The 27806-nt window shown below is 52.4% G+C and overlaps 1 protein-coding gene across 2 annotated transcripts; it reads left to right on the top strand.

Moving 5' to 3' along the window:
- Window positions 1–71: 71 nt before the first annotated feature.
- On the top strand, window positions 72–27209 carry LOC102693587 (CREB-regulated transcription coactivator 2-like). Of its 2 annotated transcripts, XM_069184667.1 has the most exons (15): window positions 72–251; window positions 4878–4979; window positions 5681–5794; window positions 6854–6915; window positions 7564–7638; window positions 9469–9569; window positions 11044–11070; window positions 12351–12433; window positions 13073–13122; window positions 14635–14867; window positions 17322–17812; window positions 18282–18797; window positions 20595–20681; window positions 21270–21474; window positions 22943–27209. In XM_069184667.1, exons 1-15 carry the CDS (start codon window positions 84–86, stop codon window positions 23128–23130), a joined length of 2502 nt encoding a protein of 833 aa, XP_069040768.1. In that variant the 5' UTR covers window positions 72–83; the 3' UTR covers window positions 23131–27209. The 2 variants fall into 2 exon arrangements, with proteins under 2 accessions (XP_069040768.1, XP_069040769.1); XM_069184668.1 differs by lacking the exon at window positions 7564–7638.
- Window positions 27210–27806: the final 597 nt, after the last annotated feature.

The raw sequence follows: 27806 nt of genomic DNA, 5'->3' as shown, positions 1-27806 counted from the left end.
TGGCAGGTTTCCAGGGATTCCCCCCTCCTCCCTCCGCCCCTCCCCGCTTGCCCTCCTCCCAGATTGCTTTCACTGAAGTAAAGATGTCTGCGGCGGGTGCGGGTGGCTGCGGACCCGGACCCGGTTCGGGCGCCGGTTCCGGGGCCTCCAACCCGCGAAAGTTTAGCGAAAAGATTGCCCTCCACACTCAGCGACAGGCCGAGGAGACCGCTGCCTTCCAGGAGGTCATGATGGACATCTCTTCGACCCGGGTGAGTCTGGAGTCAGGGAGGCAGCAGAGAGAGAGAGAGACACATCCCGGGGGAGGGCAGGCCCCTCTCGGGGTATCCGAGATGCAGGGGCCCCGGGCTAGCCGGCAGCGCGGCCATCACCCCCCGGGCTGTCTCCTGACGGCGACCAGCCCCTAATTTGAGCAGGCTGGCGCGTCCGGAGGGAGGAGGGAGGAGGGACGGCACAGCCGCCCCACACGGGGCGCAGGCGGCGCGCCTGTGCCGTTTGCCCAGCTCCGGGGCACGGGCAGAGCAGGGGCACCCCGCTCCGGGGACACGGGCACCCCTCTCCCCGGCACCCTCCGGGGGCTGTGCGGTCGTCAGGAGTCGAGTTTTCCAGGACCGGACTGGCGGGGATGCGCGCTGAGTTGGGTGCGTGGGGGTGGGAGAGCGGGTCGCGAGTGACAAGTTCCCGTTTGCCCTTTTTTTTGTTTGTTTGTGGGTGGTGGGAGGTGGGGGGCCCCCTCTGACTCTCCCAGGAGGACCCCCGGGGGCGACAGGCGAGGCTGGTGACGGCGGGATGCTCTGACGAGCCGGTCCGGCCCGGGTCGTGGCGCCCAGTTCGGCTGCGGTTCGGAAGGGGGGTCTCGGCGAGCGGAGTACAGTCGCAGACGACCTGGGTCCCGGGGTACCACCCCCCCCCCCCTCGGCGAAACTGGCAGGAGCTCATTCAAAAAAACTGAACATGTTTCTTAAAAAAAAAAAGAAAGAAAATCGGAATACGTACTTTATCGCTTTCGGGGCGCCCCCTTCAGGTCTACCTGGAGTGAACTCTCCGCCGCGGGCGGTGGAGCTGGCTGGTCGCGTTGCTGCTGTCCGGCGCGTTTGGCGTTTCGGGTCGGCGCTGCGATTTTCAGTCTTCATCTGTGTGCCTTTCGGCGTTGGTTTTTGTTGTTGTTGTTGTTTTTTTTTGTCCGACCAACGAATGAAACAAGCAGGAAAACCGCAGGGCAGCGGGACGCCGGCGTTTTCTTCGAGGAAAGACGGCGCTGTCGCCTCGCCGGAGGTAGCTGTTGCCGTGACCTGTACGTGTGGGCAGGGAGCGACAAAAAGGCGTTTCATTTCGCATCCTTAAGAAGAAAGATTACCACCTGCACGCCTGGTCTATTTTTTATTTCTTTATTTGACTAAGTACTGTAGGTCATTAAAGAGGAATTGCTCCCAGCTACTGAATTCCACATACATCATCCCAGCTGGGATTCGAACCCGTGACCTTCCTGTCCAGGGCCCTAAAAACTGCTCCGTGCTGCCGTCTTGGAGAAAAGAAAGTAGCAGCAGTCTCAGTGATGTTGTCATCCACCCATTTTCGAACCGCTTCCTTGAATTTCAGGGTCACGGGGTTAGCCAGGAGTCTATCCCAGCAAGCAACAGGGCGCGAGGCAGGCTACGCCAGGATCAGGACACTAGGTCATCATAGGGCAGACGCACACTCACGCCAGGGCCAGTTCTCTCAGAAGCCAGTTAACCCACTGGCATGTGTTTGGGCAGTGGGAGGAAACCAGAGCACCAGGTGGAAACCAGCACACACCTGGGGAGAACATACAAACTCCACCCAGACAGCACCTCAGGAATTGAACCCAGGGCCCCAGCTACCTTTGTGACCCAGGGTAATTTATTTTTTGTGAAGTACCCCTGCCACTACCCCCTTAAATCCTTCATCACTTTATCCAGTATCCGTCTCTCAGTGAAGTGATATTTTTCTGTGAACACATTTTTCTGCACCCTTCCCCCAGGTACAGAAGTCCCCCCGTCCCTCTGCCGTCCCTTCCCAGCGTCCTCTTTGTCTCATCCTTGGCAGCCCTGCTAGATTCCCCCTGAAAACCCCTTAGAAGTGAGGTGTTGTACCGCTAAAACATGCGGATGATATTTTTATGGCACTGCTTTGCCGAAGTGGGATGCTGAACGATATCGCCGTGCTCTTACAACTCCTGGATCTTCTCTGGATGACACTTTCTCCGGCCTCTAACCTCACGAGCTCTTTTCCCGGAGGGCTGGCTGACAGGTTCATGGCATCCTGCTCCCCAGGAGTACACAGGCCATCACACTGACCAGCCCCGGCGCCCAGAAGGAAACACACAGACCACAGCGCTGGCTGGAAGACTTTGTGTTTTATTCAGAAATTAAGAAATGCAGATTAAGACGTGCACACGCGAGGACGAGAAGAAATTCGGGCTTTTTTTTAGAGGGAGAACCACTCTTCTCCAGAAGCGCCGGAGCACCGCAGAGAGAGCTCTTAGAAAAAAGTCCCCATCCTCCCAGTTAATCCCACCAAAGGCTCTTTCCCTTTTATTATAATTAAATTAAAATGAGCCTTCTAATTGTTACTCTCCCTGTTTGTTTGTTAGTAGATCTAATTTCCTCCTCCTGACTGATAATACCCCTTTTCACTTTGAGCTAAGCCCATCTCTGTCCGCTGTGTTGTCGTGTTCCTGGTCTGCTGTCCACTCATTTTCCGGACCGGGTGCAGAGACCTGTTGACCAGCACAAGCTTGTACCCCAGCCCCCCCAGACCCAGTAAAAATAAGGTCGTTCTGGAGATCACCAGGGCCCTGGCAGACCTGCTCCTGTTTCAGGTGTGAAGTGATTCTCGAAAGCATCACTGGGAGACTCCTGGCTCGATCCCCGTCCGAGGGGAGGCCGATGCTGAATAAGAGGGTCTGGCACCCCCAAGACTCCTGGGGGGGGTGTCTTGTGAAGGCCCCTGGCAGACCTGTGGGAGAAGGGAGGGCGATGTCTGTCCCTAACGGTAATACGGGTGCATCCGCGAGCTCCTTTTGCGCTTCGATTTGAGACGCAGTTTCAGTGGAGGGGGGGAAGGTTCCTCCATCTCGATGTCTCTTATGACCACCTCTTCCACCTCCATGGGCTCCTCCCTGTCCTGGGGCGGGCTCACGCGGAGTGCGCTGAAGAACACGATCACGCTGTTGGGTATTTGGTAGCACTGCATTTTGAATTCAGTCTCCTGGCTTTCTTTCTCGCTCTGTGGGGCTTCGTTCGGCTCAAGTGTGGGGGGCCTGGGGCTGAATTGTAAGGTGTCGGGGTGTTTTTCCATCGCCATGGATACTGCACCCCAGCACTCCGCCGTGTAATAGTAACTCAGGGCCAGGCCATTATGGAGTCGCCGAGTCCTCCCAGCCAATCAGAATCCTGCATTTTCAGAGATTCCGTGACATCATGTTGTGGACCCACCCATGCGTGCTGGTTGGGGGTGGGGGTGTGTGAGTGTGTTTTAAGTTGAAATTTGCCCTTTCTCAACACTCAATACTCAATTGTATGGTTTTTTTTAGGGGATTGGGGTGAGAGGTGAAGAGCTGATTTGAGGCATATTCGGTTTGAAATTCTGTTTTTCATTTAATTACCCACCACTACCCTCTTTGCCACCTCGGCTGAAGTGGTATGGCCCCAGTGATGATAATACAGTTTTATTTATGAGTGCTTTTCAAGAAGCTCACAGTACAGTACAAAAGCACACTTATGATATAATTTGCAGAAATAAAAAAAAAATAAAATGCTGAAATTATACGTTAAACTCTGGTGAGAAGATAGATCTTTTAGAGAATTTTAAAAATGTCCACAATTGCAGAGACTGTAATGGACTTGGGCAGTGTTCTCCACAGATTAGAGTAAGAAGACCCCAATCAACAGATCGTGGGTTAAGAGTAAGAATGTACTCATATAATAAGTCCTTAATTAAGGTATCCTATGAATTTTATCATTCAGTACCTTATGCATGTGCAAGGGACCCTCAGACACTCATTTTAAATTTCACTGGTAGCCAGTACAGTTCACAGAGGACAGGGGTTATGTGCTGATGCAGAGTGATGTCAGCTAGCACGCCAGCCACTGAATCCAGGACATCCATTTTCTAACCTCTTCTTCCAATTCGGGGTTGCCGGTAGCTGGAGCCTATCCCAGCAAGCAGCAGGCGCAAGGAGAGGTACACCCTGGGCAGGACACCAGTCCAGCACAGGGCAGATAGACACAAACACACCACTCAAGCCAGGGGCCAGTTTCCCCAGAAGCTGATTAACCCACCAGCTTGTCTTTGGACTGTGGGAGGAAACCCACATGAACACAGGGAGAACATGCAAACTCCACACAGACAGCACCCCAGGTCTGTCATTGAAGTTCCAGTGCTGTGAGGCAGCAGTGCTAATGACTGTGCTGCCCTGCCTCCCCATTCTGGACTAATTGAAGCCTATTTAGTACCTCAGGTGATATCCCAATATGTGAGGCATTAAACTAGTCTAATCTCCCGAAATCTAAGGCATACCTCACGTGCCTGTGAAGAGGAATAGAACGATACTTTAGCGTTAAATTGATTTATTTTACTAGGGAGCAATTCTTTTCCACAGAGCAATGGAAATCTGGTGTAGCGTAAGTTCAGAGGCAGCAGGCAGTGAAACTGAAGGTGTGCTGATTAGGGGGTTAATGACTAGTCTGGTCTCGGAAAACTGCTTTAGTATCCTGGAATGTGAACATGTGTCTTGGGGTGGATTCTGGATGGATTGTGGGCAGCCCAGATGATCTTGATCAGTTGAGGGTGTCTCCTCGAATCCGGGACACGGCTTTCTGACGGGCTCCCTGTCTCTCCTCCTCTCTCTCCAGCTCCAGGCTCAGAAGGCACGCGTCGCTCGCACCCAGGGCCCGTACTACGGAGGCTCCCTGCCCAACGTCAACCAGATCGGGAGCAGCGCCGGCGATTTCCAGGTGGGGCCCGCCGCCACAGCGTTCCCACATCCTGGCGGCCTCTGTCGTACGCAGCGCGGGAGGGATCGGTGAGGTGGGAATGTCGCAGGGGTGGGTGACGGTAGCCAGGGACACGACCCCGGCAGTCTTCGTCAGGAGGAAACTGGAGAGCCCGGAATCTCGGGGGAGAACGTGCAAACTCCACACAGACAGGTGCCCCGGCGCCCCAAATCGACCCTGGAGCTGGAGCTGGGAGGCTTTACCGGTTGTGGCAGGGCGTCACGCCCTCCCCACAGCGATCGGAGAGTTATCCGAAGCGTGAGAACATCATAGCTGACTGTGCGCACGTGGGAAGGGTCTTAAATGTAAAAAAAAAGGTGCATTTCAACATTTAAGAAAAAAAATGCTATTTTTCGGGGAATTGACGTTATACTCAAATTAAAAACGCCCTTCTTCGAAAAGAACCTCTGCACGTGTACGGGGATATTCTCTCCAACACTGGTCCTGGATCTGCGGGTTCGTATTTCACAAGAGCAGCCGAAGGAGAGACGAGAGAGATGTGATCTGCTGAGAGTCTGTCTGGGTGGGGGGTCAGTGGACAGTGGGCATCGAGGGCCTCTCGCAGGTGGTCAGCCCGGCGGGCTGGGGGCTGAGCTCGGCCAGTTCTGCTCGTGACGCCCCCGTCCACCCCTGGCCTGTTTCTCTCTCTCTCCGTCTCACAGGGGCCGTTCCTCTCGTCGCTGGACTCCTCCCGCGGCACGCGGCACCACGGCCTGGTGGAGAGGGTGCAGAGGGACAGGAGGTTCATGTCACCCCTGCGCCATTACCGCCGCCAAGTATCCTTCACACCCGCCAGCCTGGGGAAAGGGAGGGAGGGGGCGGGGGCTCATCTCTGGTGGCCTCAGCATGCTGTTCCGTCTGACCTCCTTCGCGAATGTCGGTCAGACACCTTCTTCCTGCTGAACGTGGCTGTAGCTGAACATTTAGATCAAAAGAGACGCGTATCGTGTGTGTGGGGCTCTCTTCTGGTTGTTGCCTGCACAGCACAGCGATCCAGCCTTCTCTGTAAACAGACGCCGCTCTTGGCTGTGATGACGTGGCTCGGCACCCTGTGGAGAACGATTCCAGTGCCGATTGCGGAGGACCGCATCGCTGCGGTGTTGGAAATCGTCTGGGAAGAGAGAAGGGCTGTAAAAATTGTTTCAATGTCATTTTCACTCAGTGGAAGGGAAGAATCACCCTCCCTTGTCCTGTTTAAACTGGCACAGGGGCAATTAGTCACCTTTAGCCACTTTCCAGGAATGGTCCAGATGCTTTTAATGAGTAATGAGCGTTCCGCTTATATAGTGCTTTTCTGGACACTCCACTCCAAGCGCTTTACAGGTCATGGGGATCCCCTCCAGCACCCCCAGTGTGCAGCCCCACCTGGATGAGGCGCCAGTCCGCTCCCCACACACCAGCTCTCAGTGGGGAGGAGAGCAGAGTGATGAAGCCAGTTCAGAGAGGGTGATTATTAGGAGGCCATGATGGGTAAAGGCCAGGGGGACATTTGGCCAGGACACTGGGGTAACATCTCTACTCTTTTTTTAAAAAAAACACCCTGGGATTTTTAATGACCACAGAGAGTCAGGACCTCAGTTTTATGTCTCACCCGAAGGACGGCGCCTTTTTTACACTATGGTGTCCCCGTCACTATACTGGGGCATTAGGACCCACACAGACCGCAAGGTGAGCACCCCTAACTGGTCCCTTTAACACCTCTTTACCACCACCTTTAACATCTTTTTGTAAGAAATGCTTACAAGGAAAGGGACAAGGTGAACGTCAGAACTGACCTGTGAAGTCAGGCAGCCTGGTTTGTCTGTTTTTGCTTTTGCCTTAACGGCCTCCACTAGATCGACAGCTCGCCCTACAGCGCCGCCTACCTGTCCCCGCCCCCAGACGCCAGCTGGAGGAGGTAACTGCAGGACCCCCAGGTCGGGGGCGGCTGGGCGGCCGGGGTCGTCCCGCAGGGTGCCTGTCTGCTGCTGCGTTCCCTTTCCTCTGCAGAGCTCTGTCGCTTGGCTCTCGTCAGTGTCCGCGGAGTAGCCAGACTAATAAGCAGGCTTGGACAAGGGCATGCCTTGGCTCATTCTTCGCTGCGAATAGGCCCTCCCCAGTCTTCTTCTTGCGCCACAACTATGCGTTAACCTCAAAGGTCTCTGTTAAAAAACCGATGGGGCCGGCGGTTTTTTTCTCTTCTCTTCCCGGGCTCTGCTGCTCTTCTCATTACACTCTTGGGCTTCTTCCTCTGGGATGGGACTCCCCCCTGTTCGTTTCCTCTCCTCTGCTCACTTCCGCCTGCTTTTTCTTCACTTTCTTCCCCAGAACAAAAACACAATTCTTTTTAATGACATGAGAACGCGGACGACAGACTTGGGAGCCGGGGAAACAGTCGCTTAGACGCTGCTGGTAAATGACGCAGCCCCCGGGGAATTATGGGATGGATTGCCAGCTCTTCCCTGTCTGGGCGCGGTCCCTGTCTCGCAAGCCTCACTGTCCTCCCTGTTGGGTTTTTTTTTGTCCCTTTGTTGTGTTTAATGGCCTTCTTGTGTTGCCCACAAAGGAACATGAACTGGTCCACCAACTTCCTCATGGACAAGGGACAGTTTTTTCGACTGCCATCCGCTGCACTCAACAGGTGAAGCCTTTTGCCATGTCCCTTAAAGAGACCTCATTCTTGTCCCTCGCTTTGGTGCTCAGTAAGTGTGGGTGCGTGCGTGGGGTGACCGGGAGGAAGGGGGGGGGGTGATCGTCGGCTTCCTCCCCACACCTTTGTGAATGGCGGTTCCCAGTACCCTGGAAGTTGCCAGAAGTTGTCTCGTTTCTGTATCGCAGGGATCGCCCGTGTCGTAAGAACACGGGGCAGGTCTTTGTTTGAGGGTTCTCGCGCAGCCACGTCACGAAAGAAACGGGAGTACCCCCCCTTCAACCACGTGGCTGGGCGGCTTGTTCCACACCCCTGCCACCATTTGTGTAAAGAAGTGCCTGATTTTTTTTTTTAAAAGTGCACAGTCAGTGCCTTTGCAGATTTTGAAGGCTTCTGTCGGGTCTTCTCATAGTCTGTACGAGACTAAAAAGGTTCAGTTCCGTCAGCCTGTCAGAGCAGGACCCCCCTTTAAGCACAGTAATGTGTCTTTGTGCTCTTCTCCAGCCTTATTCCACAGCAGCACGATATTTTCTGTAATATGGTGACCAAAACTGTGCACAGTGTTTTAAACGAGGCCTTCCTAGTGCATTATCCAGCTGTATTATGCAACATAAGAAGTGGGTCATCAGATGTGTGCCCTGCTGTGCCTGTAAATTGATTTTTTTGAAGGTTTTTGTTCTCAGGCGTTTACCAGTTTACAAGAGGCTGTTTCGATTCCAGCTTGCTTGTTTGGTCACCTGTAGCTGATCCTCAGTCCTCTTTCTCAAAGCAGCTGGATGTGCCCGAGATCCTGAAGGCTCTGCAAATGAGCTGCCCTGCGTGTCGGTGTTCCAGACCCAGGTTTAGGAGGCGACGTCTTAGATGTGGAAAATCCCTCTGTGCTGTTCTTGAAATTGCCCCGGATTTGCAGCAAAATGTGTTCAAAACATTTCACTGTGATGTTTTGTCTGCATGTCCCCACGCTATTATTACCATGTTGATTTAATGCTAGGTTTTGGGAGGCTGGGTAATAATGTGTCTTCCGAATCATGGCCCCGAGTTTGAATCAGCATTGAAAAGTCTGCAATACAGACTGAGATCAGGGTAGATTTGCATGGGAATTCAGGGCTGCGGCTGTTGAGTACTGAGCAGGATTCAATTCATTGCAGCTTCTGAACAGGTACATGCTGGAATAAGAATGTTTTGTTGTTTTTAGCCTTAGACTTACCGTTTTCTGCACTACCCCTGTGGTTTGCAATTGCCATTCCTGTGTTTTCCACGTCTCGGCTCGCAGCTATGAACCCGCATCTGCACATGGGGGAGAGTGAAGGAAGACTCCGCCCACCCGGCCACCTTCAAGCCAATCAGCTTTTAATATGTCACAGGCAGAACCGCCCCGTAGAGGAGAATCAGCGTTTTCATTGGAGGGCAGGCGCGTCCCTCATTGACAGCACTTGCAGGCACTCGGAAAGCCACAGGAGTCCCTTTATTGTGCAGATCTCCTGCCCAACGAGTCCCGCAATCGGCTAAGGCCTGCCCGATTTGAGGAATCCAAGTCCTGTTCGACTACTGACATGACCCAGGCTCAAACCCACGATGACGCACTTTTACTGGTTGAGCCACTCTGAAGGCTCCAGGAGGGACATCACTGGGGGGGTTTGCAGGTTGTGGATGAGCTTGTTCCAGACATGAGGGGCTACTGATCCTCAGCAGAATGGTTTTGACGCTGCCCGCCCTGGCGTCAAACCACGCTGTTCCAGCCAGCGATCTCTGGACAGTGAGAAGGGAAACGTTTCTTGTAACCTCTGACCTCTGACCTCCCTCCCACTCCTCTCCTTGCAGGACAAACTCGGACTCTGCGCTCCACACCAGCGTCATGAACCCCAATGCGCAAGATGCCTTCGGCTCTGGCCCGGGCCTGGCGCCCCAGAACAGGCACAGCGGTGAGCTTTGCTGGGGGAGTTCAGATCTTAAACCTCTCTCTTGTGTTGTCAGAATGCAGAACCCCTTAATTATTGGCTCTCTCCAAGAATGTATAATTCAGATCTTTTTTCAAACACTCTTTGGCTTTAGAATGCCTTGCATGGGATATGCTGCAGTCAAGAAACTTCCCCCAGAGCTTTCTCCAGCCTGTCCTTAACTTGCCTGATAAATTAGAACTGTCTAAACCGCGCTGGAACGTGTAGTTATTAGTGGTGAACAGGCACTGTTGAGCAATTACAGTGTGTCAGTCCAATTACAGTCCCTTAATAAGCATTCTCATTCGTACCTGAGGCCCAGTTGCTTGTAGTCTTGATTCCTAACCTAGGCTGCTCGAGACATCTTAATTATGGAATAGTTGTAGTGTTAAACCTGAGGGTGCTCCCCTGCTTTGATTCACCTCAAGGAGGAATGTAACTAAAAAACTTTCCAACCCCTTCAGACGTCTAAAGCGCTGAGATCCGTTTGCAAAGGAAGAGGTCTGATTGAGAAACCATTTCCGCCAAAGGATCAGTTTGCCTGTATCTTTACGAATTGCCCTTAATTTGGGCTGTTTGACGGTATTCACCTTTTAAACAAGCCACCTTTTAACTATGGCATTTCATAAATAAAATGGGCGAATATTTGAGTAGAAAACAAACTTGCCAGTCTTCCAGTCAGTCAGCTTGCTGGTTCAGCTAAGCCTTCAGCTGGGTAATTCAGCCGAGCTGGAGAGACAACCAAAGTGTTGCAGGCCTCCAGGACCACGGTCTGGAACCCCTGGTTTAAAAGGAAACAGCAGTCCCAGTTTCTCAGGCCTGTCAATAAATCTTGATAACAAAACACATTCATTGACATTATAGAAACAAATGACAAATTTTGGATTAAGCACAAGATCGATAACTTCCTGAAAATACTGGAAGTTGCCGTTTTGTTGCAAACTCACAGTCAAGCCCCACGGACTGTGACGTGAAGCGGCCCTTCCTGCTCACTAGTCACTGTAACGACTAGTGTACGAGTGAATAAGTACAGGTACTGCAACAGACACTTCACCGCAGAAATGTTCCATCGTGATCAATCTACATGCAGAGCTAACAAGTAATATTTGTGAGCAAAACTGCCTCAAAATTGAGAGCAAAATCACCCCCTTGTTTCCTCGTTCTGAATAGCAGAACATGATGCTGCACATCCCTGGGAATTGTGTCTATTTTGTGATGTAAATTGGAGGTGTTACAAATTACTGTCTAGGTTGGACTTTTATCATGGTTTGAAATGCACTCATCAATGGTGATGCTTCCTAACCCCTGAAATATGAAAATAGCATTGCCGTTCCCTTTTTAAGGTTAATGGAGGTCTTGAGCTACAACTCTGAAGCCCCAGAAACTAGTTGAAGGATGAAGGTAACTTGTTCAATTTTGCAGGATTTCATTTTTTAATTCTTTGTCTCTTTAATTGTAGGCTTGATTGAAGGTGATGGAAGAAAAAGTAAGTTTGTTTTGTTGTTCTCGTTTCCTGGGGTTAACATAATTTATTGTTGGCCGAGCGTGATTTGCTTTCTGTTGCCCCAGTTCTTGAACAGGGGGGTAGTAAGCTGTTGTACTTGTAGTGTAGTCCTTAAGGGCCAAAGATTAAAGGCCCCATGCTCACGAAGGCTTGCCCACCCATATGAAGACATACCCCGTCCCCAAAGAGACATGCCCCACCCACATGAAGACATACCCGCCCCAACAGAGACATGCCACACCCACATGAAGATATGCCCCACCCCCATAGAGACATGCCACACCCACGTGAAGACATACCCCGCCCCCACTGAGACATGCCCCACCTATAAGAAGTTATAGTTTTAAAGTGGGGATCTGATTCTGTATAGGCTTTACAATGGATGTACACATCCAGGTGGAGAATAATTGCTTACACTTATATAGCGCTTTTCTGGACACTCCACTCAAAGCGCTTTACAGGTAATGGGGATCCCCTCCACCACCACCAGTGTGCAGCCCCACCTGGATGATGTGCCAGAACGCTCCCCACACATCAGCTCTCAGTGGGGAGGAGAGCAGAGAGAAGAAGTGGTCCAGTCCTACAGGGTTTTGATAGTGGTCTAATTTGAGAAGAACATAAGTAAGGTTACAGTCGAGAGGAGGCAATTTGGCCCATTGCAACTCATTTGGTAGTTAATAGAAAATCGATCCAGGGATCTCATCCAACCTTTCCTTGAAATATTCCAGAGGCAGTGATGATTATTCCACAGCATTAAATAGCTTTAAAGCCCAAATCACACCTTTTATTTAAAATTTCCAGAATGTGCAACCAGTTTCTTCAGGGATTTCTCAAAAGGGGTAATTCTGTAGGATATTTAAAGGGAGTCTAGTCTTTTAGGTAGTATAAAGAGGTTATAATCCTGTTGTGGTGTATAATTATACAGGACAAGAGTCCCCAGTCCTTGTCTTCAAGGATGAGTGTGTCTGCAGGTTCTCGGTCCAGCTGGGCTCTTCCCAGACTGAATCGACTCATTATTGATCTCAACTGGACCAGTTTAACAGCTGCTCCCAGCTCTTCAGGTACTGCTACTTTAAAGAGACCTGGAGACCCTGCAGACACAGCGCCCCTGCTGGACCAGGATTGAGCACCTCTGGTGCAGAAGGTTTGAATGGGGTTCAGTAATCTTACAGGCAGCTGACAGGGTCTGCTGCAGATGTCCCTGTAATGACCAGAGCTGACCAGACCCCTCCTTCTCTCTCCTCCCCCCACCCCACCTGCAGTGTTCCATTACCCAGTACCTCCCATCGAGGAGAATATCCTGGACGACAGCAAGCAGTTACTGAAGCCCTGGGACACCAAGAAGGTAGAGAACAGCCCTGTCTGCTGCTTCTTCCCCTCAGTGTGTGTCAGTCCCCCTGTACCTCTGTCTCCATGTCCTGCTGTGTCAGTCTGTCCCCCTGTCTGTCTCCATGTCCCCTGTGTCAATCTGTCCCTCTGTCTCCATGTTCCCATGTGTTAATCTGTCCCCCTGTCACTCTGTCCCCTTATCTGTCTCCGTGTCCCCCTGTGACAATCTGTCTCCGTGTCCCCCTGTCCCTATCTGTCCCTATGTCTCCATGTCCCCCTGTGACAATCTGTCCCCCTGTCTGTCACTGTGGCTGTGGATCCACTGTATTTGACAGTCGCTCTGTGCTTGGCTACAGTGCAAACTTGGCCCCTTGTAGATCAGAGATAAAAGGTGTAAATGATGATTTGGATTCCTCTTGAGGGGGAGGATTCAACTGTTTGAAACCCCAGTTTCCTCGCAGAGCTGCTCAGTAGCGCCCCGCTGTGGCTGTCCACTGTAACTGCAGCTCGCAGGCCTGCCCCAGTCCTCCATCTCGTGACCCAGGCCTTGCTTCCAGCGCCGCACCAGTGGACCGTGGGACATGTGAACCGCAGGGCTGTCCTACACTGGAGCCACTGGAAGCCTTTCAGCACTTCTCTCCTCTGTGCCTCCTAGGTACCAATGCTGTCCTCTCGGCCGAAATCTTGCGAGGTTCCGGGAATCAAGTAAGTACACCGGTCTCTTCAAGGAGTCATTTCACACTGACACTCTCCCGTTTCTGACAGTCGGAGGTCCTGATTGATTCAAGAGGAGTAAACATTGGAAGTTAAGCTCCAGTGATTTGACAGCTCTTAGAAATTCTTGTGACTGGATGAAGCATGAGAGGAGTCTTAGGAACATCTGTTGAGAGTGTTAGGAAGTAGGAGTTTGTGTTTCCAGTCAGCCGACCAGCAGTCTGAATCTTTGTTTTTTAGCTCTATAGATGTTTTCATTCCTTTCAGTCCTTCTGGCTAAGTTTGGGTCTGCACAGATGCAGCATCTGGTGTCTCCATCGTGATCCCATGATCCACCGGATTCGCCCTCGGTCTCCGTTCCTTGTTTCTCTCGCTCTCTCTTTCCTACCATCACTGGGCTTCTGTCTTCGCCTCTCTCGTTCTTCTCTTCAGATGTCCTCTCCCCCCGTCTTCTGCTGTGTTGTCTGTGGCTGAGCTGTGGGCATGTGGCTTGTAGACCATTGTAAAGCCTGTCTGAGTGGCGGCATTTTCACAGGGTTAAATGAGGAAAATCTACAGGGACTCGTTTTGATAAGAAGGTGGTTTTGCAAGGGTTGAGCATTGCCGTCAGTGACTTAGAGCACTGGGTTCCTGGGTCGGGGGAAGATCCCAAGTTGCGGAGGAGACGAGCAGGAACGACGGTCAGAAACGAAGCGTAGCCGAGCTGGTCACAGCCCAGAGCACAAGGGGGAAAGCCAGGAGATGAGGTCAGAGCCAGGAGAGGGTCGAGCATCCAGGGCGCAACACAGCGCGTGGAGCAAGAGGACGAGGGAGAGAGAGGAGCTTAGGCTCAGAGCCTCTTAAACGGTCTGTCCCTCAGGAGATAGGTGTGGGCTTCGGGTGAGCACAGGTGGAAAGCACTTCCAGCCTGAACCTGTAGTCACGGCAACTGGCTGGAAGCTGAGGAGTGGTGTTTCTTGGCACTCCAGCAGGGACCAGTACGACATCCGGGACCGGTCTGGCATCAGATGCAGTTCCACAGTTCCCTGCTGTTTATAGCCTGAGTTTATAATTCAACAAAGTGTAGTAAACAGCAGGTAGGATGCAGGGATCTATAACTGGGGGTTAATGGTTCTGTGGCTCAGGATCTGCGCCTGTGGCTGGGAGGTTGCCGGTTCAAATCCCGCAGCCGGCAGAGGAATCCTACTCCGTTGGGCCCCTGAGCAAGACCCTTCACCCCAGCTGCTCCAGGGGTGCCGTATAAATGTCTGACCCTGCGCTCTGACCCCCAGCTTCTCTCTCCCTGTCTGTGTGTCTCATGGAGAGCAAGCTGGTGTCTGAGAAAAGACACATTCCTCATGCAAGAAATTGTATAGGGCCAATAAAGTGATGTCATGTTATGTTATATGTAAAGCCATGGTACCAGTTTAGGGTGTAGGGTTTCGGGGACCTTTCACACACCCCTTTTTCCACCTGTGTCCACCTGAGATCTGCTCAGATCTCCGCCTCTCTCTCCCCACACAGCATCTTCCCCTCTCCGGACCAGCAGGCCAGCGGCCCCCTCATCCCCTCGGCCCTCAACACCGGCGGCTCCCTGCCCGACCTGTCCAGCCTGCACTTCCCCTCCCCGCTGCCCACCCCGCTGGACCCCGAGGAGCCCCCCTTCCCCTCCCTGAGCGGGGGCAGCAGCACGGGCAACCTGGCCAGCACCCTCACCCAGCTGGGCATCAACCCGGGGGGCGCCTACCACTCTCCAGGTAAAGGTCTTTCAGCCCAAGCAAGCACACAGGAGAGGATGCAGATGATTAAAAGTCGACACCCACGGGTTCCCTCTGAGCATCTGAGGAAGGGCCAACGCCTACAAACCTGGCGTGGGAATCGCAGGACGTTAAGAGCTAAAAATGTGTTAAGGAAAGAGGAAGCTGTTTGCGCCATTGGCTGTAGGTGTCTGGATTCGGTTACCTGATTTGCTGAGATCCATTGAGAAGCGAGGCAGAGGAGGCTATTTGTCCCTTTGTGACTCTGAGGTTGCTTGTGGCTAACTGATTCATCACTGGTCTGTCAGTGCTATGGTGGCGTTTCCTGTAAGGGCCTGCATTGCTTTCGGTCTGCGTGAAAAACAAAGTCTCCACCTCTCCTTCCCGTATGTTTGGGCTTGACGTGGTCAAGTGCCTTCCAGGGATTTGACTACCTGAATCCAATCCCCCTGTAATCTTCCCACTTTTTTAGCACTTTTGCATTTGGAATGCCGTCACTAGTCTTTGTGTATTTTTTTATTTCTTTGAATTTGGAATTTGTGGGCTGTTTACCCACCCAGTTTGGCTTTTGACGTTTTTCTGCCACTCTTGAGAGAGCACCTCTTCGACTGCTGTCAGGGCTGTTGGCATTTAGACAGGCTCCACAGCGCCTGGCAGGAGAGGCAACTCCAATTGGAGGGGGCGGGGAAACCCTCAATGACATCACCGCAGCGTGGCAGGCACCCCAGCCAATCAGAGGTGAAACTGTCACCTCAGGACCCAGAAGAGCTCCGGTAGCCCCACCCCTACCTCTGGCTCTGCTGAAGGGGTGTTTCCATTTGGAGAATCCAGGACACTCGTGCTTTTAAATTTGATCTACAGACATAATCATGTTTAAGTCCACCCATGAGCTGAGTTTTGTATTTTGTTTTAGCCTAATTGGAAGTCAGCCAGTAAGGGGGCGGTCTAAAGACTGAAAGGACAAAACTGACCGACTCTCCATCTGTGGGCACGGTCCAGCTTTGGGTCAAGGGACAAGGAAAGGAGATGCCCCTGAGACAGTGGATCAGGTCCCAGCTGTGAATAAATTCTACATTGTCCAGGTGGGGCTGGATGATCAGGCCCGGCCACCGTTGGCACAAAGTGAGGTACTGGGACAGTAAAGGCCGCGCTGGAGAAGTACCCCAGAGCCGCTCGGTCAGGGGTGTTGGAGACGTAGCTGACGGGAGCTGTGCTCTGGGCCGGCGTTGTTGTTTTTCGGTCTCGCAGAATGGAAAAGGCCTGTCCCCGCCTTCCGCTCGCGAGGCTGCTGTGGTTCACCGCACAGGAAGCTGCTCCTTCTCGCTTCAGGCTTGACATCTGCGCCATTCGGCGAGGCGCTTTCAGGGTCAGAAATCGGAAGTCCTTCAGAAGCGAGGGGGCGTTCTTCAGCGGCTGGTGTTCGTGGTGTGTTTTATTTTGGGGGGGGGTTGTCATTTCACAGTCCAACTGATGACGTCTCTCTTCCCATTTCGGTGGTTTTTACCCCCTGTTGTTTGGTCTGCTAAGACATGCTTCATCTGTCCACTTCCTCGCTGTCCACCCGAGAGGCTGTCTGCTTGCGTCTGCCTGGTTGTCGCTCTTATTAAGAGGTGACAGGGTGGGGGTTAACTTGCGGATATGGCCAGGAAGCTGTCTGGCTGGTTGTGGTCCACCTGTTTTGTTCTGTCGATGCTGCAGCTGAGACCCCAGCTCTGCTGCAGGCCTGTGGTTTTCTGTGCAGGGGGGTCCGTGGGAGTTTTGTGCACTCATTCTGCTGAACACTGCTAACCAGGAGAGGGTCTGGGCCTGTGAGGCAGTAGGCTTGTTAACAACAATACAGCAAGCATTTGTATTTCAATAATTAAGTGACATCATTCTTTTAAAACCCACTGTGCCGATTATTGTCTTAAAAAAATAAGTGTTGATTATCTATTGCAAGCGAAAGTGCAATGAAATTGAACAGGGTTGGTTTGTGTAGGGTTGAAACTTTCACCGTGGGGGAGAGATCTATTAGTAGGCTTATGCTGGCATGCTGGTGGTGCTCTGTTTTTTCAAGTTTTAATCAGCAGTTGTTTTCTGTTCCAGTGGATCTCAGTCCTGGTCCTGGAGTACTGCTTGGTCTGCTTGTTTTTATTTTCTGCTGGGCCCTTCATCCCCAGTGTTAATTGTTGCCTGTGACTGATCTGCTTGCTGACTTTTTTGAAGTGTTTTTTGCAACACAGGGGAGGGTGACACTGTCCCAGACACGCCCGCTGTGGGGGTGACACTGTCCCAGACACGCCCGCTGTGGGGGTGACACTGTCCCAGACACGCCCGCTGTGGGGGTGACACTGTCCCAGACACGCCCGCTGTGGGGGTGATACTTGACACCAGAATTGTGATGTAAAGGCAATATGTTTTACTCTAATGTTTTATAACATTACGTATTTTTTTATTTTTTCTGTTTCCTGTCAGTGTTGTCATCGTCCCTTCAGGGCAACCTCAGTAACCCCACCCTCCAGTCATCGCTAAGCAACCCCAACATCCAGTCCTCGCTTAGCAGCCACTCCTTCCAGTCCTCCCTGAGCTCCGCCTCCCTGCACTCGTCGCTTAGCAACCCGTCCCTGCAGTCCTCCCTCAGCTCCTCCCCTTCCCTGCAGTCCTCGTTCAGCAACCAATCCCTGCAGTCGTCTCTGAGCAACTCCTCCCTCAGCGGCCAGTCCATCCAATCGTCAGCCAGCAACCCCAGCTACAGCAGCGGGGTGGGCTCCTCCGCCTCCTCCTCCTCCTCCTCCTCCTCCTACACTCCGCCCATGAGTGGCCAGCAGCAGCTGTCACTCAGCACGTCTCCGCGGAGACGGGCCCAGCTCAGTCCCCTGATTCTCCCAATGGGAGGGGACTCCAGGAGGCATCACGTCAAGCAGTTCTCACCCACCATCTCTCCGACGCTGTCATCCATAACACAGGTAAATTCATCATTGGTATCTTGTGTCTTCTTGCTTCGGCAGCACATATACTACAATCTGGCGTCTCCTCCTTGCTGTGATCTGATTACGCTGTTCTCTGTCCTGTAAGATCCTGAAGTGTGCTTGTTTACAACACAGCCACTCAGCTTGGCTAGATTAGCCCAAATCTTTCACCTTAACATTTGCTTACGAGTCACTGCAGACTTGGATATGAAACCTTTGGAAAAAATCTAAAATTCCCTGTCAGTTGTCCAAAATCACTGCCGTGGCTGTTTCCGAGAACGGTGTTAATAGTTATCTTAGTTTTCTCACAATTCTGATGGTATAGTTCTTCTGTTATAGTTCTGCTTTCTTTGTTTTCTCAAAAATCTCGTTTGTGGAATACACTGGGGATGGCAGGATGCCAAGGAAACAACTCCACATTTCAGGGAAGAAACACTGTCATCAATTCTTTATTCTGTGCTTGCAGGGGGTCCCGTTAGACACCAGCAAGCTGCCACCCTATCCTTACTCCCAGGGGGGGCCCCAGCCGCCCGGCCCACCCACGTCCCATCAGCCCTTGCAGAAGGGCGGGGCCTCGTCCCCAGCCGGCCAGCTGCAGCAGCAGCAGCAGCCGCCGTCTTCCCAGCACCCTTTGCACCCTCAGCAGCCGAGTGGCGCCCACCTGGCCCAGTCGCAGTCGCAGCCGCCGCTGCCCCCGCCTGGCCAGCAGCCGCAACAGCAGCACGCGCACCTGCAGGCCCAGAGCGCGCAGGGCATGCGGCAGCCGCTGGGCCCGGGGCAGAACCCCCAGCACCTACAGGAGCGGAGCCCCCTGCACCAGCAGCACCAGCAGCACCAGCAGCACCAGCACCAGCAGCACCAGCAGCACCAGCAGCACCAGCAGCACCGGCAGCACCGGCAGCACCGGCACGGGCATCACTGCAGCGAACAGCAGCCACATCCGTCCAGCCAGAGCCTCGCCCCCGACTTCGGGCTGTACAACGTGAGTGCATCCCCCCACCCCAACCCCCCCACCCTGACCCCGGCAGAGCCAGGCACCGTCATGCAGAGCGACCTGAAACACAGACTCCGGAACACGTAGTGCCTTGCAACAGTAGGCGTATTCAGACTAGAGGTCTGCACGGCCACGAAGTCGAAGCCTGAACCCGGCTCATGTCCGAGACCTGAAGCCCCCGACCTGACCGAGCCCAGGTGGTACTGCCAAATTTGAAACCCGAACCCGAGATCGGTCGCCCTCTTTGCCTCTCAGAGCGAGAAGACACCCATGGCACGCACGAAGGCGGATTCTCGCAGACGCGGTTTTACGATGCTCTGCTCTGCTGAGGTCGTAGAGTAGTAGTAGGCCTACTTCAAAAAACTAGCGCTATAAGCAAAGTGAATATGCGCGCAGGCAGGACTGGCTACCTTCTGCATCAGAACGTCATGCAGCACGCGGATATTTATTACATGTTACACACATGAGAGAGCGAGCGCGCAAAATGAATGACGCATTTCTTCTCATAAAAATACATTTAAAACAGAAAATAATAATAATAATTCATTTTCACCTCTTAGAAAACAAACCAGAACCCGGCCCGAGCCCGAAGTTGTACCCGAAAAGCCGACCCGAACCCGATACCTTGTCGGGTCCCGTCGGACTCCAGTCGGGTAGCAGATCTCTAATTCAGACCCCACCCATGTTGTGAAATTACAAAAATTGCAGAATCCATCCTCTTTTTTTTCTGTTACCTGGGTGTTTTCTTCACGAGGCGGGACGGTAGTGCAGTGGTCAGCACTGCTGCCTGCCAGCCCTTGGGGGCCGGGGTTCGGTTCCGGATCTAGGGTGCTGTCTGCGGGATTGTGCCAAACAAATGAACTGCTGCTTCGCAGTATCGAGACTGACCGTTCGCAAGGAGATGGATACGTTTGCAAGGCACTGTCCATGCAAGTCGTGTATTAAGTCTGGCCTTTGTTTTGCAAACATCTCTGCAAGAGTTCTTCTGGTTTTAGATAGATCCGACTTTATTGATCCCGAAGGGAAACGGAGGTGTTACAGCAGCCCAGCCCAAGACAAGCAAAAACAGACATCAGAATAGACGAACAATTCAAATAAAATAAGTACAGCAATACAAAATAGAATATATAGAGTTAGGTGTGTGCAAAATATGCTCATACTCACTGTAAAACAATTAAATATGTACAAAATGTGCATAGGTATATACAGATAGTACCACAGTATATTAATGCAGTGTCCAAAAAGTACATGAGTGTAACAGGCTGTCCACAGAGGAGCAGATGAAGGGCTAACAGTCCCAGCCTAGGGCAGTGTTATACACCCTGACAGCCGCTGGGACGAAGGACCTGTGGAAACGTTCCCTTGAACACCGTAGCTGGAGCAGTCTGATACTAAAAGTGCTCCGCTGCCTAATGACAGCGGATGAGAGGCGTTGTTCATGATGGCTGTGAGCTTGGTCAGCAGTCTTCTCTCTGCCACCCCCTCCCGGGGGTCAAGGCACAGCCCCCCAGCACAGCAGTTTTGCACACAGATGGGATTATGAGTGTGTGTGAAGGCAGGAGAGGGGGGTGTCACAGGCAGACAGATCTTTCTCTCCTAGGAAAGGGGGTTCCGTAGTGTCTCCATCTATGTGTTGTTCTTGAGTCCCTGCATCGACGGTAGTGAGCCAGGGGGGTGATGAACGATTCCCCCGGTCTTCTTCCCAGCTCTTAGAAGAGGTACAGTCTGCTTTCCTTGCGCTAGAGCTCCGGTGTCAAAGTCCTTTCCCCTTGGCTCTCCTCACAGGATTCCTCCTTGCTGAACTCCCTCCTGGACGACCCCTACCTTGACCTGCAGCTCACAGCCCAGCAGACTCAAGTTCTCTCCCAGCAGGCAAGAGCAATCGCCGGCAGAAGGGTGGGGCTGGGGGATGGGGTGGGCGGGGTCATATGAAATGCAGCGACATGGGTACAAAAAAAACATGTGGTCCCACGTGTGAGTCATCCTTGAAAAGACAAGGGGCTTCACTGTGTGGGGTGACTCCGTGCTCATAGCTGATGGGTTGTTAGTCCTGTGAACCGATTCAGCTTGTGAAAGACTCAATGTTGTTTTTTGTTAGAAGTGGGATCCCAGTGGCACAGTGGTGAGCATTGCTGCCTCACAGCGCTGGGGCCCTGGGGTGCTGTCTGTGTGGAGTTTGCACGTTCTCCTCGTGTTCATGTGGGTTAACCCCCCCCCCCCCAGTCAAAAGACATGCAGGTGGGTTAATTAGCTTCTGGGAAAACTGGCCCGTGTGTGAGTGTGTCTGTGTGTTGTGCCCTGGGATGGACTGGCGTCCTGTCCGGGGTGGACCCTGCCTTGTGCCCGGTGCATGCTGGGATAGACTCCGGCTCCCCCGCGACCCTGGTGGAAGAAGCAGTTAGAAGGAGGGTGGAGTCCCAGTTCTGTCTGACCTCTAGTCCTCTGTCCCTGTGCGTCCAGCTGGAGCAGTTCAACATGGAGGGCTCGGGCCTCAACAGCGGCACCGGAACCGGGGCCGGCGCCAACAGGGAAGGCGGTTTCCCCAGCGATCTGGCTTCCCTGGCCTTCTCCGGGCCCAGCGACCCGCACGTCCTCAACAAGCACAACCAGAGCTACGGCTGTGGCGTGGGGCGCCACGGCAACGTGCCCAACATCATCCTCACAGGTGAGCCGCCGGCCGACCCCACAGTGCGCTGGGGTCCCCAACACTGGCCCTCCAGGTCCGCCCCCCATCTTAGTGTCTGAACCCTGATGTGCAGTTCTCACCCAGACTCATTTGGATCAATGTAGATGGAGGTGAACTAACTTACCCATTTTTGTCAGATTTTTTAAGCAGGAAATGAACCAAGAAGATCTGATCTCTATTATAATAATAATGGCTCACACTTCTATAGCGCTTTTCTGGACACTCCACTCAAAGTGCTTTACAGGTCATGGGGATCCCCTCCAGCACCACCAGTGTGTATCCCCCACCTGGATGATGCTCCAGTCTGCTCCCCACACACCAGCTCTCAGTGGGGAGGAGAGCAGAGTGATGAAGCCGGTTCAGAGAGGGGGGTTATTAGGAGGCCATGATTGGTAAAGGCCAGGGGGAAATTTGTCCAGGACACTGGGGTAACACCCCGACTCTTTTAGAGAAACGCCCTGGGATTGTAATGACCACAGAGAGTCAGGACCTTGGTTTTACGTCTCATCCTAAGGACGGTGCCTTTATTGTGTCCCAGTCACTATACTGGGTCATTAGGACCCACACAGACTGCAGGGTGAGCGCCCCCTACTGGCTGTACTCACACCTTATCCAGCAGCAGCCTCAGCTTTCCCAGGAGTCTCCCATCCAGGTACTGGCCAGGCTCACACCTGCTGAGCTCCAGGGGGCTGCCAGCTGGGAGCTGGCCTGAGAGACTCTGCTGTAGCCCAAGGGTAATGCAAAGAAATGAAGGAAATTGTTAATTCCCCTCTGCACTAATAATGCAAAGGAATTATTTTATCTCCTGAAACGTTGTTTGTCAGAACCTCTTTTTTGGAGGAGGTGGTGGTGGTTTAATTGTGTTGGGCTCTGCCACAAAACACAACAACAAACACATGGTGATCATGCTGGACTTGACTGCTAATAAATAATAATAATAATAATAATAATATGCTTTATTTTATATAGCGCCTTTGAAGGTGGCCTCTCAAAGCGCTCTACAGAAGGACAACACCAATAATAAAAAACAAACATGAGATAAGCAGGGTGAGAATACATAGTAGGAGGAGACGGTAGATGGAGGTACTGAATACAGTAGGAGCAGAGGGGTAAAGAACAGAACCAGTTCAGAAAAGGCTCTTCTAAAGAAGACGGTTGTGAGTCTGGATTTGAAGGAGTTTAAAGAAGGTGTGTCTCCGATATCCTTGGGGAGAGAGTTCCAGAGCTTGTGGGCATAACAGGAGAAGGGTCTGTCACCCACAGCGTGTAGACGGGCTCGGGGATCTTGGTTTGTGTCCTGCCTGCTTGAGCTGTCTTTGAGAGCCCTGTACTAAGGGAAGACACTCGTGAACTAACCCGTGAAGATAAGGCACCCGACCACAGAGAGGGGGTTCTGGAACCCGGAGCAGCCCGCTGTGATCTGAGGGCTTGTCCTTCTGGCCCGCAGGGGACTCTCCGCCGGGCCTGTCGAAGGAGATCACCAGCGCGCTGGCGGGGGTGCCGGGCTTCGAGGTGGATCCCTTCTCCCTGGACGACTCGCTGGCGCTGGAGGGGCTGGGCATCCTGGCGGACGGAGACCTGATGCTGCCCGACCCGTCCGTGGAGGACAGCTTCCGCTCCGATCGGCTCAAGTGAGGGGGGGGGCGGGGGGTTTGGCGCCCGCCCGCCTGCCCGCTCGTTCCCTCATTCCGATGCAGAGAGGGCAGGGGAGGGGTGGGGTGGGGGGTCATGACCTGCGTTGTTTCGGTCTTGCTTTCCCTTGTGGGTGACTGCCCTGTCACAGCTTTGCCATTCTCATTGGTCTGCTTTTTAGGGAGCCCCAGTTCTGCCTGTTGGGGGGGGGTCACGGAATTTAGGGAGCCCCAGTCCTGATATTGGGGGATCACTGAAGTCACGGAGCCCCAGCCCTGTTGTTGGAGGTCGCTGAATTTAGGGAGCCACAGTCCTGTTGTTGGGGTCACTGAAGTCAGGCAGCCCCAGTCCTGCTCCTTAAGGGCTGTAGTTGAATATTTTAGGTTCCTGTAAATCCTTGAGTTACTTGAGGACCATGGGCCGGACCGCACTGATCCCAGTGGCAGCTGCACATGACCAGTCCGATCTTCTCTGCAGACGCTAAGTCGTTGATGACTTGAAATCAGGGATGGGGCGGCCCAGGTCCTCAAAGGGCCCGATTCCGACGCGCAGTGTGGTTGATGGAAGACCTGGTGCACGGGTTTCTGTGTGCCATCAGCTCAGTTCATCGCAGTGACCAGGAGCTGGCCGTCCCTAACTTCAGAGACTTCCAGAGAACATCCCTGGGGAAAACTAACCGAAACAGCCGCAGGTCCGCTGGCTGGAACTTCACAGTTCTGGCTGCCTTCCCCTTCCGCGGGATTTTCTCTCCGACCCGTCTCGAGATGAGCCGGCTAGAGGGCGCTATATAAGCGATACTGAGGTTCACTGATTCTGCGTTTCTCAACCAGTGGGACATTATCGGCCGTGCCCCAAACGTCTGATATTTATCTAAGTGCACCATGAGGTGAAAAGGGTTGAGAAGCGCTGATCTCGCTCACAAACCTGCGCGACCCTCAGATGCTTCCGTCCTGTGCTTTCTTCTTCGACCTGGAAGGGTCATGCCCAAAGCCGTTTCCTACTGAATTCCTGACCTGGCACAGCAGGTTAGCAGGCTGGCGGCTTCTTGCCAGGAGCTCTTCGGATGAAGTGTGGCGTTATCTGCAGCTAAGCACCTTTTGATTTAGTGTGATGTCTTGAGACGAGACCTGTGAATTGCCTTACAGTTCTGGCTGGGAATCTTTCTGTGTAATGTGACCGTTTTCAATGTATCACTGTATTGGGCAGGGCAGCGATTCAGACCTCTGTGTGTTGCTGCCACACAGCTCTTGGGTCCTGGGTTTGATTCTGGACTGGAGTGCCTGTCTGTGTGGAGTTTTCTTGTTCCCCTATTTTCGCATCCCACCTCCCGGAGACATGCAGGCTGGGTTTGATCGGCTGGTCTAGATTTAAAAAAGGAAGACGATTCCATCCATGATCCGAAATCTGCTTCTTCCTGTTTGGGGTCGCGGGAACCTGGGGTCTTTCCGGGAGGCGTAAGACACAAGGCCAGCCCACACTCTGGCCCCTGGTGTCAGTCCGTTGTGCGTGCTCGGGAACTGTGAGCGCACTGCGCTCACCAGGCTGAGCGGACCGGTTCAGATTGGTGTTACCTGGAAGTTTGGGGCTCGCTGTGCGACGTTTTTTTTAAATAGTGGGGTCCCAGGGGACGTAAAAGGTTTGAAATCTCCTGGGCTTGGCTGGGTTGTGACACTGTACCGAATCCAAAAGCTCTGAGCACCTTGAAGAGAAGCGGGCGGGCCTGTTTTGTCGGAGGGATTGTGGGACAGCCTGGCACGCGCAGGGCGGAGTGCTGCTGCTGTTTGTTCTGGAACACGGTGCTCTCAGGCTTGGGGCCTGGCTGAAGCCCTCGAACCCGCAGAAAGAGCACCGCCGTCCCACGCCAGAGAAACACAGCCAGCACCCTGACCAACCAGGAGTGCCAACTTTCAGGCGGCCCGGAGAACACCCAGACTTTGACTCGAGCCTCTGGTGATCGTCTCCTGCCCTCCCTGAGACGTGCAGCTCATGGCGAAATAACTCTCTTTGTTGGATCTTGATGGCATTGGAAGGTAAATGATGATCCTGCTAAAAAAGAATTCGGAAACCCAGCGATCCCAGTCACAGCTGCGCTCTGGGCAGTTCCCAGTGCGACGCACTTACATTTCACATGGATAGAGAAAAATCCACGTCACTTACAAGGTTAAACACATTTTTATGGGGTTTTACTGTTGTCCAATTGAGCGCACTAGTATTTTCATACTGAGCAGTTTAAGGGCTTAAATTGTCCCAACAGGGCTACGGTAATCGTCTCGCCAGCTTGTTTGAAACGTGCCCTCTTACACAAGCAAAACCACCAGCCCTTCCAAAACCCGCAGCGGGTCCGAGATGGCAGTGCACTTCGTATCCGAAATGGGCATGAAATGTTGCCGCCCAGCGAGCCTTAAACAGAGCAGCGTGTTGATATTTCGGGAACTGGTGGTTGTTTTTTTGGTGGTTGCGTGGAGGAGCGAAGGAAGCAGTCCCTGGGGGGGTCACTGCCTTGGCGTTGCTCACCTGGACTGACGTCAAGCGACACTGTATCGTTCCTTGGCCGGGCCTGTTGCACAGCCTGCTGGGAATGGCCAGAGTGTGGAGATTTTCATGTGTTAAAAAAAGAGTTTATTATACGGAAGAAAATGTGAGTTCTGTGTATATGTATATAGATGCGCAGGAGAATAGTGTAACAGTGCAGAACGAGAGCCCACCATGTGAAACATAACTCCCGGCTGGATACTAACGAAGCACTTTAGCTTGTTTTTAGTAATGACATTTTGTACATCACATTCTGTGCGCTGAAGTGTTTTTTTTTTCTCTGGACCTGACCAGCTTTCTGCTAATACAGTTACAGCGTCTGTCCCTGTTATCACATTGTCCGCGTCTGGACAGAGTTCATTGTGTGGTCTAGATTGTTTCTGCTTCACATGTGCAAGCAGTGTTTGAGGGGGGTGTATTTCTTGGGACGTATCTGCTGTCAAAGTCGGGAGAAGAGCTCTAAATTCTCCATTGAAACCCAATGTGAGGCCGGAGTTGGTCTTCCCAGCCCTGAAGTACACTGGCAGGGCTCCTCTGGAAGAAAGGATTCAATTTTCCCATCCCCAGTCCTTCAGCTTTTATAACTCTCTGGCAAGAGGAAAACGGGGTATGGGCGTTTAGAAAAGGGGTGCAATTGTTGTTCACTCCACAGCAGAGTCTCAGCAGGACTCCCCCTCAGCAGGACAGAGTGAGAGGAAGTGGTGTGGGGAAGTATTTATGTGCGACACACCCTAGGCGCTGTTCAGCCTTGCGTAACAGCAATTGTCTTCCCCTCCACTACAGAACATTTTTTTTTTCCACAATGAGCTGTGGGAGAGGCTTACGGGATAATGTGATAACGATGCACAGAATCTAAAACAATTACTCTTAGCAAAAGATCGTAAGTTATTGGGGAAAAATGAAATAAAAACTCCCACTCCTGAAAGAGAAATCTATTTAATGTGCTCGTGGCTGTAGCCACCATCCACTGAAGCCCATCTCGGACATTGCATTTATCTAGAATTTCTGCCACTAATTTGACGATTCCGTGTGTTTTTTTCAAGTTAAAAAAAAAACGACCAGAACCCCCAGCCCAGAACAGCTGATGGTTCTGAGTGCCTCGTCTGTGTGCTGTATTTTCTGAATCGGAAGTTCAAACGCAAGCCCTTATTGCAGCACAGCACTTTACAAGGGAAACAGAAGTTAATTGCACACAGTCCTGTGTTTACTTGCCCATGGATGTGCATGGGACAGATTGCTGGGAGGTTGTGCGGGCCTCCAGTAGCTGTGATCGCATCACTGCCCTACTTATTTCGCCATCCCTCAGGGTAGTGGCTCGCTCCACTGTGTGTGAAAACCCACTGGAGGGTCTCTCATCCCCATGGGTCAGTGCCTACTGTGTAGGTGAGTAGACGTCAGGGAAGCTGGAATGAAATTGCTATATAAAGGATAGGATCTGGATCCAGGAAGTGTTGTGGTTAGAGGGTTATTCAGCGTTCAGCGGGGTTAGAGGGTGTTCAGCGTTAGATTGAAAGGCTGCAGTGAGTGTGAGCAGTTGAAGGGAGAATTGCTAGGCTTGGCAGTGGAAAAGAGTCACTTGTAGGAATCGCAGGTGCAGTAGAAACCGTCCAGGAAGCAGTCTGGTTAAAAAGCATCTCAGTCGCTCCCTACGAGTCTGCAGGAGCTGGCAAGGGAACACATCAACCCTGAGACAGGCTGCAGAAACGGATCAGGCACATGGAGTTCGGGCACACGGAGCAAGGGTTAGAAAAGCCTCAAATGCAGGTCATCTGATTAAGGTTTCCTGCTTTTTTCCACCGGCTCACAGTGTCTGTTGTTTGTGCGTTGATGGCTACGAGAGGAGCAGGTAGGCTTCTTGCAGTACAATCTTAGTTCTGCATGTCTCTGATCTGCTTTAGCCAAAAAAAGCAGAAATGGAGCGTTTTCTGTTTGAAATGATTCATTTCCACTGGACAAGAGGGAACTGTTTTAGCAAAGAAAAAAAGGAGATGGGTGATGTCTTCTCTCTGGAAGTAGGAAAGATGATCAGGTCTTGAAATATACTCTGCTGTTCTTGTAGAGAAATTAGTCAAAAAGGAAGGTCAAACTTCACCCCTGATATTCTTGGCCTAAAGAGAGACGACATTTATTGTAGGAGTCTGTTTCAA

Source organism: Lepisosteus oculatus, chromosome 27, assembly GCF_040954835.1.
Source record: "Lepisosteus oculatus isolate fLepOcu1 chromosome 27, fLepOcu1.hap2, whole genome shotgun sequence".
Taxonomy (NCBI): Eukaryota; Metazoa; Chordata; class Actinopteri; order Semionotiformes; family Lepisosteidae; genus Lepisosteus; species Lepisosteus oculatus.
Note: the sequence above shows the minus strand (reverse complement) of the source record. Positions and strands in the feature narration are given on the sequence as shown.

Excerpts from the sequence above, each read along its gene's own strand:
- LOC102693587 (XM_069184667.1), top strand. The coding sequence starts at position 84 with ATGTCTGCGGCGGGTGCGGGTGGCTGCGGACCCGGACCCGGTTCGGGC. Across the intron at positions 252-4,877 it reads TGGACATCTCTTCGACCCGG|CTCCAGGCTCAGAAGGCACG; the intron begins GTGAGTCTGGAG and ends CTCTCTCTCCAG. Across the intron at positions 13,123-14,634 it reads TGCGAGGTTCCGGGAATCAA|CATCTTCCCCTCTCCGGACC; the intron begins GTAAGTACACCG and ends CTCCCCACACAG.